At 53.1% G+C, this 17,275-nt stretch overlaps 1 protein-coding gene across 1 annotated transcript in view; it reads left to right on the forward strand.

Annotated features, from left to right (window-relative positions):
* The window catches only part of PDIA5 (protein disulfide isomerase family A member 5), an 89,408-nt gene that overhangs the window by 21,925 nt on the left and 50,208 nt on the right, over positions 1-17,275 (forward strand). Inside the window, exons 3-6 of the mRNA XM_078066724.1 lie at positions 2,059-2,146; positions 11,819-11,902; positions 12,154-12,199; positions 16,209-16,301. Of these exons, the coding sequence (XP_077922850.1) occupies positions 2,059-2,146; positions 11,819-11,902; positions 12,154-12,199; positions 16,209-16,301 (311 nt within the window). The remainder of the gene's footprint in view (positions 1-2,058; positions 2,147-11,818; positions 11,903-12,153; positions 12,200-16,208; positions 16,302-17,275) is intronic.

Below are 17,275 nucleotides of genomic sequence, written 5' to 3' on the forward strand. Positions count from 1 at the left end.
ACCTCTTGCCCTTTTGAGGGCTTGGCACACACTTCCTGAGGTGGTTGTTAGGAGCCCGGCATGTGTCTAGCATTCTCCATTATCAAGAGTAGGGGGAAATTGAGGCAAGGGAGAAGCAGAGTTGCTCCTGAGGCCCGGGGTGCAGGGCCCTGAATAAGCATGGCTCACCCCCTTGGATGCTCATGGAGCCAGGCGGTTGCCAATGCAGAAGCCCTCAATTCCTTCTCTGGGTCAGTCCCGTCATAGAAGCTCATCATCTTACACGGACTCTGCGAGGAACTCCTGGGACACACTCCTGTTTGCTCCTTGCCATGAGGGAGGCAGTGCAGGTTGTCAGAGAGCTTCCAGTTTACCCGTGGGGAAACTGAGGCAGAGGGAGACTAGCTGACTTGTCTGACGGCCACCGGCTGGTAGATGATAGAGCTGGCCCTCTGTGCTGCCCCCACTTTGTTTCCTCTGCTGGAGGGTAGGAGGAAATGTGTTAATCCCGCAATGACGGAAGGGCTCTGAGATCAGGAAATGATTATGGTAGTTGTGGGGCAGGACGCAGGGCCTGGACCACTCTTACTTTCTCTTCTGCCCCTCACCTGGCCACTGGCTCACTCATTGGCAGTGGGGTTCCAGTGCTTCCTGGGGTCCTCTCTGCCTTGGACTGCTGGGCGGCAGGACCCATGTGATGGTTTGCCTTCCTGCCCCTTTGCCTGGACCTGCTGCAGATGTGTGACCCTCAGTGGGCTGTGGAGTAGTGCAGTAACTGGATTTCTCCGTTCCTATCCTCCCAAGCGGGGCCTCCCTTTCCCCTGCTGAAAGGTGGGGTTCAGGGGGGAAGTGCTTCATATAGCTCAACTTCAGCTTCTGCCCCCTGCCCCAGAGAGCCCTGTCTGAGCCCCAGCGCATGGTGGGGTGATGGCTTTCTCCCCCTCTGCTGCCCCCCTCCTCCAGTTGGGCTTGTGGGGGTTCCCGGGAGTGCCTCCTTCGGGTGGCTCCATGCAGCTCTCTAGAAAGATATTTTTTGTTCACTTCCATGAAAGGCTCAGCATGCTTTGTATTCACAAACAGCTACCGTTATCCATGCTAGAAAAGGAGATCTGTGGAGCCAAATAATTCAGACATCATTTCTGCTCGGCTTTGGGATGTATCTTATGGTTTTTGGTGGAGGCAGCAGACCTGCTCTCCTTCCCAGTGTCTGCATGGGGGGCCCTTCAAGTGAGCTCCCAGGTGTGATGGGGAGAGGTGATGCATGGGCCACAGCCCCTCTGCAGCAGTGTTGGAATCCTGGCTGCAAGCCTCTGCCCCCAAGCTCCTGCCCTCCCACAGTAGTTTCCCATGCTTTGCCCACATGCCTGGACCCATGGAGAACTTCCTTTCTCATGCTCACTCCACCCTGCCCCAAGGCATAGTGTGTGTTTTTGTAGCTGACCCTCCAGGTACTGCGAGGGCTGGCTCTTCTGTCGCTGCTGGGGAAATGGGCTGTGAAATGTGACTTGGGTCCACTAGACAGTGGTCCATCTGAGTCTAGTGTCACATATAAACCTCAGTTAACCACCAGGTTGTACTGAGCTCCTGCCGAGGTGAGGATGTGATGCACAAGTAAAGGAAGGGTCTGGTCCCTGCTCTTGTCAGCTCCCAGCTTGGGCTCCAGGACAGAGGAGTGTGGAATTGGCAAACTTGTTCCCTACGTTAGTTACAGAATTGTAATCATTTGATTATAGAACTTTCACAATTTGTCCCAGAAAAGTAATGAGTCAGAGATTCTACTGAGAGTCAAGCATCTGGCTGAGAGATTCTTGGAAGAGCGGGGCGTGAGGTGTGGCGTAAAGGAGGGGTGAGTTGGGGGCTCTGTGTCTGTGAGGAGGGCTCCAGAGGCTGGTGGGGAACAGGGGATTCTGATAAGCGTTCTCACCGAACTATTGAGCTCAGGGTCAGTGTTGTTACTGGTGCCCCGGACCTCCCCTCTAGGACGGGTCTCCATCCGTCCTTACCCCTGAGGGAAGATGGCAAGAGGTGGTCCTGGGGTGCTCGGGCGCATATGTTTAATGTTTTATTCTTTTTTTACAGAGGCTGCAGCTGAAAGTCATCTCAGGTTATTATCCACTGTGGCCCAGGCCGTGAAAGGACAAGGCACCATCTGCTGGGTAGACTGTGGGTATGTCCTGGGGACATGGGGCGTGGTGGCTGGAGGGCAGGGCCTCCTTCGGGCATTTGGAGGGTGGGGTGGGGAATCGTCCCTGAGGAATGCTCTGGGAGAGAGGGTGTGCTGGAGAGATGGCGGTAGGAGGGCCTCTCTCACCTTACCGCAGGGTCACCTGTGGCCTGGAGAAGGGGCAGTTCAGGCTTCCCACCTGTTCTTTCCAGCCCCACCACTCTTCTTCCCTTTTTCCGTAGTGCTTTTACTTTTTACTCTGTTGTCATGTGTCACGTGATTTTTTCTTCCCAGTGGGTGGGAGAGGGGGCCTTGATGCTCAGAGGCAAGGTTATTTTCAGGGTCACCTGGTGGGCTTGCTTGGGGGAGGGGTCTGCAGCAAAAACCATGGGCTTTACCCCCAGCCCAGGTCATTGATAGAGCTCTCCACCGCCCACAGCGCGAAGGTGGTGGAACCAGCTAGTCTGAGGGCCTGCTGCCTTGCCTTCTGAGGTGGCTCCATTAGATCAGGCCTGGACAGGTGGCTTTGTCCTTCCAAAGCTCTCTTCTGACCTGTGTCTCCCTGCCCGCCCCTGCCTGTCCCGGTGCCAGGGCTGCCCGTTCCTCCTCCTCCTCCTTCTCCTCCTTTCCAACCTCCCTCCGCCCGGAGACGTCCTTGTCAGTGTTAAGGTGACAGGACCAAACACCAGCCCACAGGCAGGTGTCTGTAGGAAGGGGGGCTACTTCTTAGGGTGGGGAAGCGGTTTCTTGATGGAATTCTCAGATTCTTCTAAGTGTGGGAGTTTGAATCCAGGGTGTGCTCAGCTTCCCTTTCCTTTCAGTCATTAGGAATAATTTGCACATCTGTCTGTGCGTTGTGTGTGTGCATGCACATAGGCACACCCCTTCGTTACATAATTAGCTCTCAGTTTGGTGTAGATTGGCCTAAGTACAGAAAAGGCACAGAGAGAGTGAAGGAACATAGGAAAAAAGGTAACTAAGAGCAGGTTTGTCCTTTGTATGTTTGAGCACCTACTGTATGCAGGGCTCTATGTTGCACTTGGCGGATATCAGCATTTACATCCGCTTCCGACTGAGGACAGGAAGTGTTTCCAGAGTCACTGTGTCCAGCCACTTCTCACCTGGACTTTGGGTCTCTCAGGGGTAGGGGCTTGGGAAGAGGAGGGGAAAGGAGAATATTGCATCGTTGTTAGTACGGGGAAGAGGTGGGGCTCTGCTGGGAAAAGAGGCAGTTCTTTTCCTGGACAGCCTACAAAGGGCTTCGTAACCTTTCCTGTAGCTGTTCCTGCCCGAGCCACAGCCTGGCTGCTAGCCTGTGGGTTAGCTGAGCTTCTCGGGCTCAGCTCCAGTGCAGTCTTCTTCCCTTTCAGTCGGAATTCTAGACAGCCGTTTTGTGAATGAACTTCTGGGACACACTGATTTATAAGTTTATGGCCTCAAGTTTGTCCTGCCCATGACTGGAGAGAAGTGACGGGAGATTTATATTTTGACAAAGCCCTGGATGAGACTGGCAGAAGTCGTAGCTGAGTGGTGTTTGCTGCACGTGCACGCTCCTGTCTCTGGCCTCACGTCTCCTGATTTATTCAAATACCAATTTAACGGAAGAGACTGCTCACCAGACATATGGTGAGATCTTGGCCACCGGTTAATCCTAGTTCATAGTTGGTCCAAAAGTGTTGTCTCCTAGGTGTGTCTCAGTCTCCCGCGTTTTCCCAGGAGTGCACCGTGTGACTAGCAAAGCGACAGAGCCTCTTCGAGGGGACAGGGCACTTTGGAATCTCCATATCTGGAGATGACACTGGCCTGCCAAGCCGGTAGAGCCTATCACAGGGAGTTCTCAGGCTTGCAGGTGGCAGAAATGGGAAGGAGAGCTTTGATGTAGTTGCTGCCTTCTCCTGCAACATTCCTAAGCACCTACCGTATGCCTTGAGGTACACAGATGGAGAATAGCGTCCTCAGGAGCTCAGCGTGCAAGGCGGAAGCAGACACTGAACCCGGTCATTACAGTCCATGTGAGAAATGCAATCAGTGGAGGCTGTGGGTGCGAGGGGTACCCCTTTAATCTGCCTGGAAAGGTTGAGAAAAGCTTCACGGTGAAAGTTGAGTTACCATTTGGGGCAAAGACCTTTGAGTACCAGGTCTTTAAAGTGCCCTGGCTTTCCCTGCAGGCAGCTGCCTGTGGTGTGGGCCCCAAGTACTGCCTGGGGTCCTCTGCTGCTGCGTGTGGAGCCAGCAGTCCTGCTCTGCTCCCTGCAGGGGCAGGACTAAAAGGGGGGAGGCCAGGGTTAGAACATTAGAATCCAGGGCTTTTTCGGAGACATGACGTCTGGAGTCAATAAAAGTGCCAATGGGAGAAATAATCCTGCGACTTTTGATGTGCTGTGATGAAAATATAGGGGGGCACCTTAGAGCTTAAAGAGGTAACCTTAAGACAAAAGACAGTTCCACATAGTTGCCACTCAGTTCATCCCTCTAAGAGGAAGTATAAACTGAAATGTTACATGGCTTTTAAAATAGTTTAGATAAGTAGATGGATTATGGAGCTCTAATGGGTTGTGTTGGAAGCAGGAGTATCTGGGTCCAAGTTTGAAGTCAGAGGCAGGGTGCAGGGAGATCTTCCCAGCGCAGCCCAAGGGACAGAACTTGGGGCTCTAGTCCACGCAGGCCACTGGGGGTGGCAGTTCTCATGGATAAGCATTACATAGGGAACTCCTCGAGGGCGTGAGCTGGTTCTGCCCTGCTGGTCCTAGACTTCTGAAAGTGCCCTGTAAACCATTAGGGGAACCCACCACGTTAACCCTAGGGCCCGGTATGACAGCTCTCATTGTGTCCTAAATATGTTCAGTCTGTGTTTATGAATCTGAATGAGATGCTTCCAGGGATGGGCAGAAGTGCTCTCGGGAACACTTTCTCTTGCTGTCTGCAGTGGAGTGAGCAGGTGGAACGGAGCCAACGTCTGCTCACTTTTTATCCTCGCGGCTATTAAATAGCAGGTAGTCAGCCAGAGTGTGCCTCCCCTCACACAGGCCCTCCTGAGGTTCCCCATCTCTCATCCTTTCCAGCTGTGCTTCCTGCCTTGCCAGCAGAGGGTTGGAGGCTAGAATGAGGATGCCAGCGCTTGGGAGGGGGGCGACAGGAAGGCCTCGAGTGAAGAGCCCACGCTGCTTTTCTCCCTTGAGGGCAGGTGAAGGGAACAGGGGGCATTCTAGGGCAAGAGAAGACAGAGCTGTGGTGTGAAGTGTCTTTGAAGGTATGCGGGATAAAGGCAGAGGCCTGGGTTGAAGGGTCAGCTCTGCTACTTAGGAGCCCTGTGACCTTGGACAGGTCTGTTTCCTCATCTGTAAATGGGACAATAGTACATATTCTGCTGCCTTTCCAGGTCCGTGGTGAGGAGCCAACAAATGGAAGTTCTTTCTGGAATATAATTTAAATGTGAGATCCCATTTTTACTGTTACTTTTCATCTGGGCAGGATTGTTCAGGGCATTGCCAGAAGAAGCCGAGGGGGAGAAATGGTGTGTGCATTCTTCAACGGTCCTTTCTTGGGGGTGGGTGTTGAGAGGATGCCCCTAAGGAAGTTCTGAGCATGAGAGTCAGCCCCAGTGCACAGGCTGTTTTGCTCTGACCCTTAAGAAGTTTGGGGATACAGTGGGACTTGTAGGACTATAGGTCATGGGGCCAGGCTTTGAGTCTAGACGGACAGCTAATAGCTGCGGGACCTTTGGCAAGTCGCTGCCCCTCTCTGGGCTTCAGCGTAATCTTGTGTGAACCATGGAGTTCAATCTTCCAGTCTGTTCTCATCACTGAATAGCCTGGTTCAGAAAATCCTGGAAGCTGCCAGGTTTGGTGTGTGTGTATGCATGTGAGTATATGGCAGTCTTTCTTTGGGGGGAGGGGGTCTTTCTCTGTGTCTCCCCCAATTCTGGGTGTCTGCTCCTTATGTCTCTCCTGTCCTTCCCTCAGAGCTGCTGGCCTCTCTCCTGCTTTGTTCCGTCCTCCTTACTAGTTTCTGTCACCTCTCCCCCATCTCTGGGTCCCTGCCTCCCCCAGTTTTTTGGTCTTTCTCCTCTTCTCTCTCTGGGTGTTTCTTTTCCCCCTTTTTCTCGATTTTCTGGCTCTTCCCTCCCTACCCTTGCACGTGTGGCTGCAGGCACACGCACCCCTCTGTGTTGGTTTTCTCCCAGGTCCCAGGCCCTGTAGCTCGTAGCTGTGAGCTGTCTGTAGGGTGTCTGGCGTCTGTCCAGGGATTTGTCAGCTCTCCCTTTCCCCTCACTCCACCTCCTGGCTCAAACCTCAGCAGCCACGCTCGGGTTGGCTGGTGGTGGTTGTCCGGCTGTGAAGGGGGTTGTGTGTGAGGCAGTTGGTATGCCCCTCGTGCCCCCCAGCCTGGCATCGGGCTCAGCCCTGGCGCGGAGTGCTGCTGTCGGGGCGGCTGAGCTGGAGCCAGCATGCGGGAGCCGTGCCTGGCATGCTAATTCCTGAGGCTGATTCTCACTGGGCCGACACTGCATATCGGGAGCTCACGGCTTGCCTTTCCTGAGGGTGTAGGTCATTACCTAGCCGCAGTTTCCTTCTTCCCTGCTCTCTTTCTCCCATCTGCTTTGCTTCCCCCAGAGCAGTGCTGCCTTCCCCGATCCCAGACGTGGGGCCTTCCAGGGCAGGCATCACGTATTTTGAAGTCTTATGTTTTCTTCTAAAAATTCTTTGAGTTTAGCATTTGTTTCTTCATATGTAAGCATGTTTAACATTACTTACCAGGGGATAAAGCAGACTCCCAGGAGAAGGGCCGTGTTTATGTTGAGGCTTCAGATGCCTCCCGGCACATTGCTCCATGCTCATGGGGGGGGCCATGACCCTGCTGGGGAGCACAGCCTAAGAATCTCCAGGCTGGGGGTGGACAGGAGGGGGAGGAGAGGGCACACCCCCTCTCTTATTCCCATCCCTCTTATTAACTATGCTGTGTACGTCTTCCTTCATCCTGTGCCTTCTGGAGGTAGGTACCATACAGAACAGCCGAACCCGGGAGGATCCCTGTTGTCCCAAGTCCCTCATCAGAGGGTGCTACTTGACCCACCAAGGCTGGTCCAGGTTTAAGACCCCGCTGTTCCAAGCTGTTCTCTGTCTCCCGCCTCATGCCCTCCCCCTGTTCTTTCAGGTTGTTTTGGGTACGTGGCACCTAGCAGTCACTCTGACAGCGTTTTCTTGCTCGCTCGCTCCTAGTCCTCTCCCATTTTCTTCATGTCTCAGGAGTGAGGCCCTTCCTACATTTCCTGACTTGCCCACCTCAGGGGCCACAGGTCCATCTGCTCAGAACCCCACCATGTTGGACCCGGCAGATGGGAGAAAGAGATTTATTGCTGCTTTAATGGGGCAACAGAACCTGGAAAGTGCAGGTTAGCCGGGGGCACGCCGTGGCCAGGACAGTGTGCTCCGCGTCCCGCCCGGCTGCAGGAAGCTGCCCCCAGCTTGTGTGGCTCTAAGGATGCCGACTCGCTGAGCGAGGACCCAGTCGGTGGGCTGGAGGGAGATGCCTGAGGTTCCGTTCTCTCTGTGTCTCCATCTTCTTTCCTGGGGTCTGGCTCCTGATTCACCGGTCAGGATACAGGCAGCCCGCTTTATGTTTTAGTAGTACCGGGCCCTGTAGAGGAATTGAAAGCTCCATTCACCTCTTGTGGACAGCTCCTACGTTTTGCAGCTCGGGAAACCACGGCCCCCACCAGAGGTCACAGGCTGGCTGATGGCAGAGCCGGATCTAGAAGCCGTCAGTCCCTCCAGCTGGCAGCTGGACCTTTCTCCAGGGAGGGTGTGGTTCCATAGGCTGTGATTTGAGGAAGGCACGGCTCCCCTCCCTGAGCCTCCAGCACCTTGGTTCTTCTCTTCCTTCTTGCTCTCGCCCCCCACCTTTCATCCCTGGGTCTGATTCCCTGGAGTGGGGGTGGCCAGCCTCTTGGATGACCGTGACTGCACATGAAGATCTAGTAAACACGGCGGCACGCATGGTAGCGGCCACCATGCTGCTTGCCGGCCAGCCCACAACACTTAGAAATACACGTGTGTGTGTCTTTGTCTCTCTGGCCTGGGGGTGGCGAGGGGTGTGTGTACAGGCCTCTGGAATCTTTCCCCCACATTCTCGGTAGAAGAGGGCTAAGGGGGGGTGGGGCGGGACAGGATGTAGCAGGTCTGGGTGAGTCAACAGCTGAGGGAGGCAGGGCTCCAGCCTCCCGAGCACACAGACCGGCTGGACAGTCCGCTCTTGCAGGACAGTCAGGGAAGTGGCAGGTGAGGGCCTTTGCACAGCAGTCCACTCTCTGATCCATGCTGGTTTTCTCCCTCCCTCTGCATCCCAACAAAGCCTCTCATTTCCCTGATTGCTGCCTTTGTCTTCCTGCCTTTTTCCGCCAGAGCCTCACTCACTGGCTGGGGAAGGGAGGCAGAGAGGAAGGTAGCCAGTAAATCAATTAATTGTGCTTAATCTATCAACCCAGATCCTTTTAAGGTCCCGAGCTTGGGTAATTTCTCTTCCCTTCTTGAACTCGTTAAGACTTTTATTGTCTGTACTGAATGATTAGCATGTGCATGTGCATGCACACACACACACATACACACACACGTACTCTGACAAACGGGAGGAAGGGGAGCCAGTCAGAGAAAGTACTATTAGGAATTGTCACCTGGCAGGACTCCTGGAGCTCAGGAGACAGAGCCCAGAGAGCCGAAAGTATAGAGCCTTACCCCAGGAGCGACAAGACACCATCATTCACTCCCTCACTCGCTCAGGCTACGTAGAGTACCTGCTACGTGCCAGTTGCAGAGTCAGCTGTGAGCCAAACAAAGGCCTTCCCGGAGCAGACATTTCGGACGGGGGTGATAGTGGACACGGTCGGATGTGGAGCCTCACGGCCATGGCCAGAAAGACCGCGGGGAAGGGCGTGCAGGACTGTGGAAGGTGCGTGGCTGAGGCTCTGGGGTCTGGGCCAGAGGTGCTCAGATAGGCCGGGACGCTGCCTCCCCACAGACCCCTCTGAGCATACATGCATTAGCATTCGTGCACAGCTGTGTGTGAGTGTCGGGAGCAGGGGCGAGGTGGCAATCCTTGCAGAGTGTCGGAACCCAAGGAGGGAAGCGGGTTGCACCAAGTCTGCAACAAGGAATCCTGTGGCAGAGACAGCTGTGACTGGCTTAACTGGAGCGGGGGCCGCAGGCTGGGCCAGACCTGCAGCTCGGGGTCCATGCTGAGGAGTAGGTAGGGGCAACCTCTGTGCCCTCCGGGCTCCACTCAGCCCAGTCAGCTGCGTTGGAGAGTTAGCCCCTACGCCTGTCCTGAGCTCACCAGGGACCTACGGTTGTAGCAGCGAGACTTTTCCTTGGAGCAGATTCTGCCAGATCAAGGCAGGGACTGGGGTTGGAGTGATTCTGAGCCCTGTCCCACCTCTCTCTGCTTTGTGGAAGTCACAGGAAGCAGCTACCAGCTGCCAGGCTCGATGGAAGAGAGCCAGCATGGGGTGGCGCTTCTCCCCTCCGTTGACTGCCTGGTGAAGTCTGAGCGGCCCCCTCAGGTGTGGCAGTGGAAGCAGGCTGGTTGGGTGCCCCTGCTGGGTGTGGGATGGGGCTGAGGGAGGCCTGAGCTGCTCAAGATCGCTTCCTGCCCCGGCCGCTGTTTCTTGTTGCAGTTGGATGAACAGCAGGTGGTCACCCAGGAACAGTTGAGCCCGGCAGAACAAAGCTGGACAGGGCAAGTGCCAAGTGAACGCTTGTAAACACCCCGAGTGGAGTCCTCTCTCCTGGGGGATGAGCTCAGGTAGGGAAAGGGCACTTTAGATGCAGTCGTTTGCAAACAAACCTACCACCCGTAGGCCTGGCTTCACCACGGAGCCCCTGCGGGAAGGGCAGGCCCAGGCTGTTAAAGCTCTTGTCAGTGGAGGTGTGTATGGCATCCCCACAGGGCTTTAGGGGACCCTTTCCCAACTCCCGGATTCCGTGGGCGGCCCTTCCCGGGGCTTTCTGCTGTATCCTCTCCGTCCTTCTGCATCTCCTCCCAGCCCCTGCTGATCCCTTCTCTCTGGATTCCCTGTCTCTAAGTGTCCTCGCCACATTGCCATGTGATTAGCCTTTCCTTTTGGAATTCATCATGCATTTCGTTTGAGTCCCTGCTGTTTGCCAGGCCCGGGGCTGGAAGCTGCGGTGGCTGCAGTGGTGGCTGCCCCAGGTAGGACTAGATAGGGTTGGGGTGGGGGCAGGAGGGCGGCCCCCTCTCTGACCCACACACATCTCTCCAGTCAGACAGGCTTCTTGAATTGCAAAGTGCGTAGTCACACTTGAAATGAGGTGCCACAGTGTTGCTTGTCCAGTGATGAGTGTTGCTTTTAGAATGGAGCTGACTGGTTTGATTTGTACTGGGGCTGGTGCACAGCTGTGTGAAGCCGATGGCTGTAGAAGGTGCTGAGGTGTGTGCACAGGTGGAGGATGAAGGGGCTTCCCTCAAGTGGCTGTCATTCCTGGCAGAGCAGAGTTTCTCATGCAGTGTAGTCAGAGGGGACCGGTGGGGACCGGTGGCTGACGTAACCTCACTGAGCCCACGCGGATGTGGGGCAAGGGCCCTGCGTGGGTGGGGTAGCCGGCCGCCTCTGTCTGGCCATTGGGCAGACTTGGCTGACTATGGTGAGGTTATGGGGAAAGCCATGAGACAGATGAGGTCGCTGAGCGGCTGGTGGAGGCCACAGGGGAAGCCAAACCTTGGAGAGGTTGGGGAGAGGAGGAAGAGCCCGAACAGGACAGTGGCCTGCATCTGGATCACCTGGAAGTCTCCTTAAAACACAGTTGCTCAAGTCCCCACAGAGTTTTGATTCAGTGGGTTTGGGATGAGGCTGAGAACTTGCATTTCTAACAGGTTCCTGGGTGGTGCTGATGCTGCTGGTCCAGGGACCCCATTTTGAGATCCATTGATCTAACAGGAAGGAAACCAAGTTAGGTGAAATCAGGCATGAGCACTTTGTGAGCCGTCAATGGCACTGGACTGACGTTTCTTATTAGGAGAACTGCAAGCGTGTACATATTGCAGATGCTGCACTTCGCGGAAGCTTTCTCCTTTCTCCGTGTGGCTTTTGTCAATACCTGGTCCGATTTCATAACTTCGTCAGCATTGTAGAACGTCTTCCTCTTATCCGGGTCAGATGGTATCTAGCAGGTGGCACATGGCACACATTTGAGCTTTAAAAACAAAAACTGGCTTGGGCCCGAGGCAGAGAGTCTGAAGTAATGATCTGGGTAGGGCCAGGTTAATCCCTATTTTTTTAAACTTCCCCAGATGATTCTGATGAGCGGCCAAGATGGGGAGCCACAGATGTATGCTGTAGTTTGTTTTCCTTCTTAGAATGGGCTGTCCACCCACTGTGCTTCTGGGCACTTGCTTTGTCTAGAGCTGTCCGCGCTGCCCCCCACGTGTGGTGATATACCCTCCTCGTCTGCTTGTTTCTGTCTTTCTCGCTCAGCCCATCTCCTGTTGGCTACTGTCCTTCCTTCAGGTCTCTGAATGTGCGTCTGCAGTCAGGGTCAGGCCCTTACCTGCTATTGAGAATTCCCAGGTACCAGGCTTTTCATAGGCCACAGCAGATTCTACCGTCAACACCTTTGTGAGGACCTCCGGTAACAAATGGTTCCTGACATTTGTGTCTTTCAGTGATGCCGAGAGTAGAAAATTGTGCAAGAAGATGAAAGTTGACCTAAGCCCAAAGGACAAAAAGGTTGAATTATTCCATTACCAGTAAGTACATGTGGGCATTTCCAATTTCCAAGTAAGTGCTGAAAGCTTTCATTGGTATTCTCAGGGAATGGTGGTTTTTAGTTAGGTTAATTTTATTTCAGAATGATTTTTTCTTTCTGTGTTTACAGTTCTTTTTTTTAATCTTGAACCATGTTCAATAGCTGAATGTTATTAAGATGCTGCAGGAAACCAAAGGTATGTATCTTCACAACCATTCTTAAAGTTAACACCTTTTTCTCTTCGTTTGACAGGGATGGTGCATTTCATACTGAATATAACCGAGCTGTGACATTTAAGGTAAATTTACCTCCCTCATTCTCAGCAGAGGTAGCGTCTGAACAGATGCCAAAAGCCTGGCAGGTTCCCTCTGAGAGAAGGAAGGGCAGATTGCACAGATAGCTCTTCCAAATGACCTGAGGGATTCTTATCTCTAGAGCACATGTCAGCAGAATATCTGGAGAAGTTTGTAACTGTTAACACAATGGGGATGACCAGCCTCGTAGATAAGTGTATGAATCTCTCAGCTGTCATCCGGGGAGGCACATGACGGTATGCCTCTCCGCTCCAGAGGCCTGGGTCTCTAGTGTCCATGCTAGCTCTCCAAAGGCTGGGGGGGACTTGCTGTGGCCGGGTGAGCACAGGCGGGCAGGACACAGGCAGGTAGGCATGTGTCGGCAGATGCAGCTCGTTTCAGATGACATGCCGATGTCACTGAGTTCCTCCCTGCTACAGATCCAATTTAGAAGTAGATGGAGAGAAGCATCAGTGAAAATAGGTGTGGAGGCCCTGTGACCCGCGGGTGCTGTTATCACAAAGCAGCTGCCCCCGCCCCGAGTCCTTCTGTGGCCCTTGGATTCTCTTCCTCCAGTGTACCCATTCTCTCCGTCATCCAGTCTCCTCCTGTGTCTGGTCCAGGTGGCTTTCCCCTGCCCCAGCTGGGGCCATGTATTTCTTCTCTTCCCAACATAGATGGAACTTACTTTTTCAGACTCTCCTGCTTAGCTGACTGGCTTGGACCCCACGCTTCTCTCTCTCTCTCTGTCTCTCTCCATCTCCTTCCATTTTTTCCTGTCTATCCATCTGTCTGTGCAGCCATAGGGCCCCTCTCCTCTGCTGTTCTTCTCAGCTCCCCGGTCATTTCCTGTTTATCTACCAACACTCGTTCTTTTTGAAGTCACTACAGCTTTTACCTTATACAGACCCGGCCTGATTACTCATCTTAACACCCACTTAGACACTTAGAGAAAGTTCTACAAACTAGGGTTGCTTAAGCCTCTTATTCTGTGTTAAGACGTCAGCTGAAGCCCTGGGAGAGATCATGCGCTCCCCGGGAAGAGGTGTGGCTGGGCGGGGGCAGGGAGGGGAAGTGCTGTGCAGGGATGGAAGCGGGGGCTGGGGGCTTTTTGTTTTAGTTTTGGAGGCTGTGTTCAGTTTACATTTAGTGGCTCCCTCTGAGTCGTCCTGGGATCATGGAGCAGGAAATTGTAGCTGCTCAGAAAGAACTGTAGTAGCTGGGAAGGAGCAAGGAGCTGGAGTAATGTGAGCTTGGCTAGGTAGGGGAGGCTGAGTCCTGGCCTTTGTCCACCCCCTTACCAGGACCAGGTGTGCGGCATCTGCTCACTCCTCATCCTTCCTGTGATTTGCAGCTGGAGAAGAGGGCTAAGTGTTGGACAGGGTCAGAGTCTTTAGTGGAGAGAGAGCATCCTTAGTCCCAGGGTCCCCAAAGCCCCCAGGGCCATCAGGGACTGGGGTAGAGTCCCTGGAGTTCTCCAGAGCAAGAGTAAGTGGCATAGTGTCTCCCATGACTGCCTGATGGCTTCTGCTCTTCATTCAGCAGGAGCGGCCAAGACCAAAGCCCTCCTTGGTCACAGGTTGGTTTTCCTCTCAGGGATCCTCTTGGGCCTCGATCTCCAGAGAGACAGAGGAGTCCCTGGCAGGGTTGGGTGCATGGTTGCAGGCTCATGCTCTGGCTGTCGTTGCTGTCATGCTGGATGGTTTGGCAGGGACCTGGTCACAGGCACTGCACTGTGGCCCCTACAGAAGCCAGAGGCCAGACAAGTGAGGGGAAAGAGGGGACCTTCCTGTATAAGTGGCCTTTTGCTGGTCAGCAGTCTGTCCAGCAAAATCCTTACTATGTGTAAGTGGTGAGGACCGGAGGTGCCTGGAAGCCAAAACTCGGATGAGCCTCTGATGACCTTCTCCCAAGGCCATGTAGCTGTGAGGGTGGTTTCCCAGCCACCAAGATGTCCTGAGAACCAAGGTGTGAGTTGTGGGGCCATTTCCCCGGGATTCAGAGCGCCCAGAGCAGGAGGGCTGAGGGAGTGAGACCTTCCAGGTGCTGCTCCCTGCAGACTTTTCCACCTAAGACCTTGTCGGGCAGACTGACTTGGAGAGAACCTATGGATGGGATTATGCACCTTCAGTTAAACAAGAATAATCACCTGAAAAGCAAGTATGATTGTTTCAGTACATCAGCAGAGGTGACTCCTTTTCTTTTGGCATCCACATGTCTTTTCTCCCTGATGCTGAGGCGGGGCTGGGGCTGGGGCTAGCGATGGGAGAACAGGAGACAGTGCTCACCCTTTAACTCAGCTCCTGCTGATGTGCGGACAGGAGCCCCCTGAGAGCAGTAGTTCCTAACCTATTTCGGGTTCCTAATCCCACTGAGAATCTACTGAAAGGCTTAGATCTTCTCCCTAGAAACAGTATGTTTGCATAAAGTAAATGTAAAATGTGGCCATGTGAGTAAATGTAAATGCTTACTAAAGTAACGTATAAAGTAAGTGCTTTCACGGGGGTCTGAGGTCTCACAGGCTCCTGAAGGCTGCCATGCACCCTGCATTGAGAACTGCTGCCCCAGGTGTTTCTGAAACAGGTGGGCACTTAGAAGCATCTTTCTCACATGGCCCAGGCCGGGCAGGTGCCTCTGCAGCTGTGGGTGAGCATGGGTTTCAGGAGGCCCTGCCACTTCCATTTCGGCTTATATTGTTGCAGCAAAGCTTTGACAAGGACAGAGGAGAGGCAGATCTGCCTTTGCCATGGTGGAAGTGGCCCCTCTTCTCTTGCCAGGAGGCATTTCACAGCTCCATTTGGATGACCAGGGAGCATTACCTGGATGAAATTCTATGAAATCTTAGCTGGCTCCCATTCTTCCATGGTAGCTCTTTCCAAATGGGGTGTCCAGAATGAGTAGGCCTCACTGAGGTCCTGTGTGTGTGACCAGTGGATGGGCTGAATGCACAGCCTAGCTAAGAGGGTGTTTCCTTTTCTCACCTCAGCCCACCTCCCTCCCACCACAGTTGTGGACACAGCCAGCTTGTCATCTGCTTGTTGGAGCTTGATCGAAGTGGACAGAAGTCACAAAATCTTGCATCAACTCTGTGTGTTGACATGGAGGCCAGCAGCTCCCCTCCAGAGTCAGAGGGATGGAGGTTGGCTGGTTTCTGGTACTCATTCCTGACTCTCACAGACTTTGAGCACCTTTTCCCAGAGTGGCTCTCTGAGGGAAGGGAATGCCACTCCTGTCCCGGACCGGTGGAGTGTGGCAGGGATAGAGGGCAGTGGAGGGACATGACCCCAGTTTCCTGCCCCACATGTGTCTTCCACAGAGGAGGTGAGATTTGAGGCAGTTGTCCACACAACAAAGGCTACTGAAGCCCTTTAACCTGGAGGTCTTTGTCAGATCTTCATCCTGAGCATCTAGAAGGGGGGCTCTTCAGGGAGAGAAGTACAGCAACCAGGCAGCCACAGAGATGAGCACCCTGCCTGAGCCCGAAAGAGGATGCAGGATTTAACACACTCCCAAACCAGTTTAGATCACACAGTACTGAGCAGGTGACAAGTAGGTGTGCTTACCTGCTTGTGCAGTTGACAGTTTTTGTGCATGAATGTGGAGTCCTTGGACAGGACTGGAGAGCTTTATTCAAATTGATCAGAGAGCTTCCTGAAGGAGATGAGACCTAGCCGAAGCATGAGTGTGTCTCTGGTTTAAATAAGCCAATGAATTGTCTCAAATCTCTTCTCTGTCCATGAAGAAGCACAGAGGTATGGATCAGCTGACCAGAGTCCGGTGTCACGTGGCTAAAAAATTTTGGTGGAGGTGGTGGGGGTGCATTTTTAGGGCCCTCAGCAGTGATGTCAGTGGGCAATGGAATTGCACCTCCCCCCGCCCTTGCGGTCGGCCACATGCAGACTCTTTCCACAGGCGCGTGGGTCTCCGGGCAGGGAGATGGGGCAGGTTCCTGATTTCCCCACCTCCCTCTTTGCTGGCTAAAACGAGTTTTCCCTTCTCTGTTCCTTTCCTCAGTCCGTAGTGGCCTTTCTGAAGGATCCAAAAGGGCCCCCACTGTGGGAGGAAGATCCTGGAGCCAAAGATGTTGTCCACATTGACAGTGAAAAGGTAATTTATTCCCCATCAATTCTGGTAGACACTGGAAGCCTCCCACAACCAGGTGCTCCCTAGGGGAGATGTCCAAGGAAATGAGAAAGGGGAGTCTTCGGGGACGAGTTGTGCTTTCCTCCAAGGGAGCTGGGCTGCCAGGCCCCTAATATTTGTTCTTGTCAGCTCCACGATGGAACCCACAGGAGATCACAGGCTGGCTGCCTGAGAGCTTCTTCCCTTCTTCACCGCCTTATTTAATGTATTTTAATGGGTTTAGATTTTCCTTATAGGAATATCCATTTAAACGTCCTTTCCTTATGTAACTCAGTCGTTGCTGGGATTGGCTGTGTGTTTTTAAAAGTGGGTTTTGTTTTTTGTTTTCTTTAAGAATAATCTCAGAGGTTTGGGTTGGATTTCCAGAGACTTGGGTCGGGTCTCTACAATTCTAAGTAATGTAAATTTGAACAAATTATTTATTCTCTTAAGCTTTCAATTCTGGATTTGGCTAGGATGGAGTTTGGGATAGAACGGTGGTTGAATCATAGTCTCCATACAGTCCTGACCCTCCTTCTTTCTAAGCCTGCCCCGCCTGACCTGAGTATGCATCTTTATCCATGGGTACTTTACTTGCTTGACCGTGGCTGCACATAGGATGGGCAAGAACTTCTTTGTTCTATTCCCCATGGTCTGTGAGGCAAGCCGTGCTGTATTGTAGGTGGAAGGAGAACGTCCTTTTTTTTTTTAATATGAAATACTCTTGACATACAGTGGTATTTTAGTTTCAGATATATAATAGTGATTTGACAGTTCTGTATATTCCATAGTGCTCACCATGATAAGAGTGGTTGCCATCTGTCATGATCAAAGTTATTACAGTATTATTGACTGTATTCCCTATGCTGTACTTTGATTCCTGTGACTTATTTATTTTATAACTGGAAGTTTATACCTCTTAATCCCTTTCACCTAGTTCATCACCCCCTACCCCCTTT

This window comes from Halichoerus grypus, chromosome 1 (assembly GCF_964656455.1).
Source record: "Halichoerus grypus chromosome 1, mHalGry1.hap1.1, whole genome shotgun sequence".
Classification (NCBI taxonomy): Eukaryota; Metazoa; Chordata; class Mammalia; order Carnivora; family Phocidae; genus Halichoerus; species Halichoerus grypus.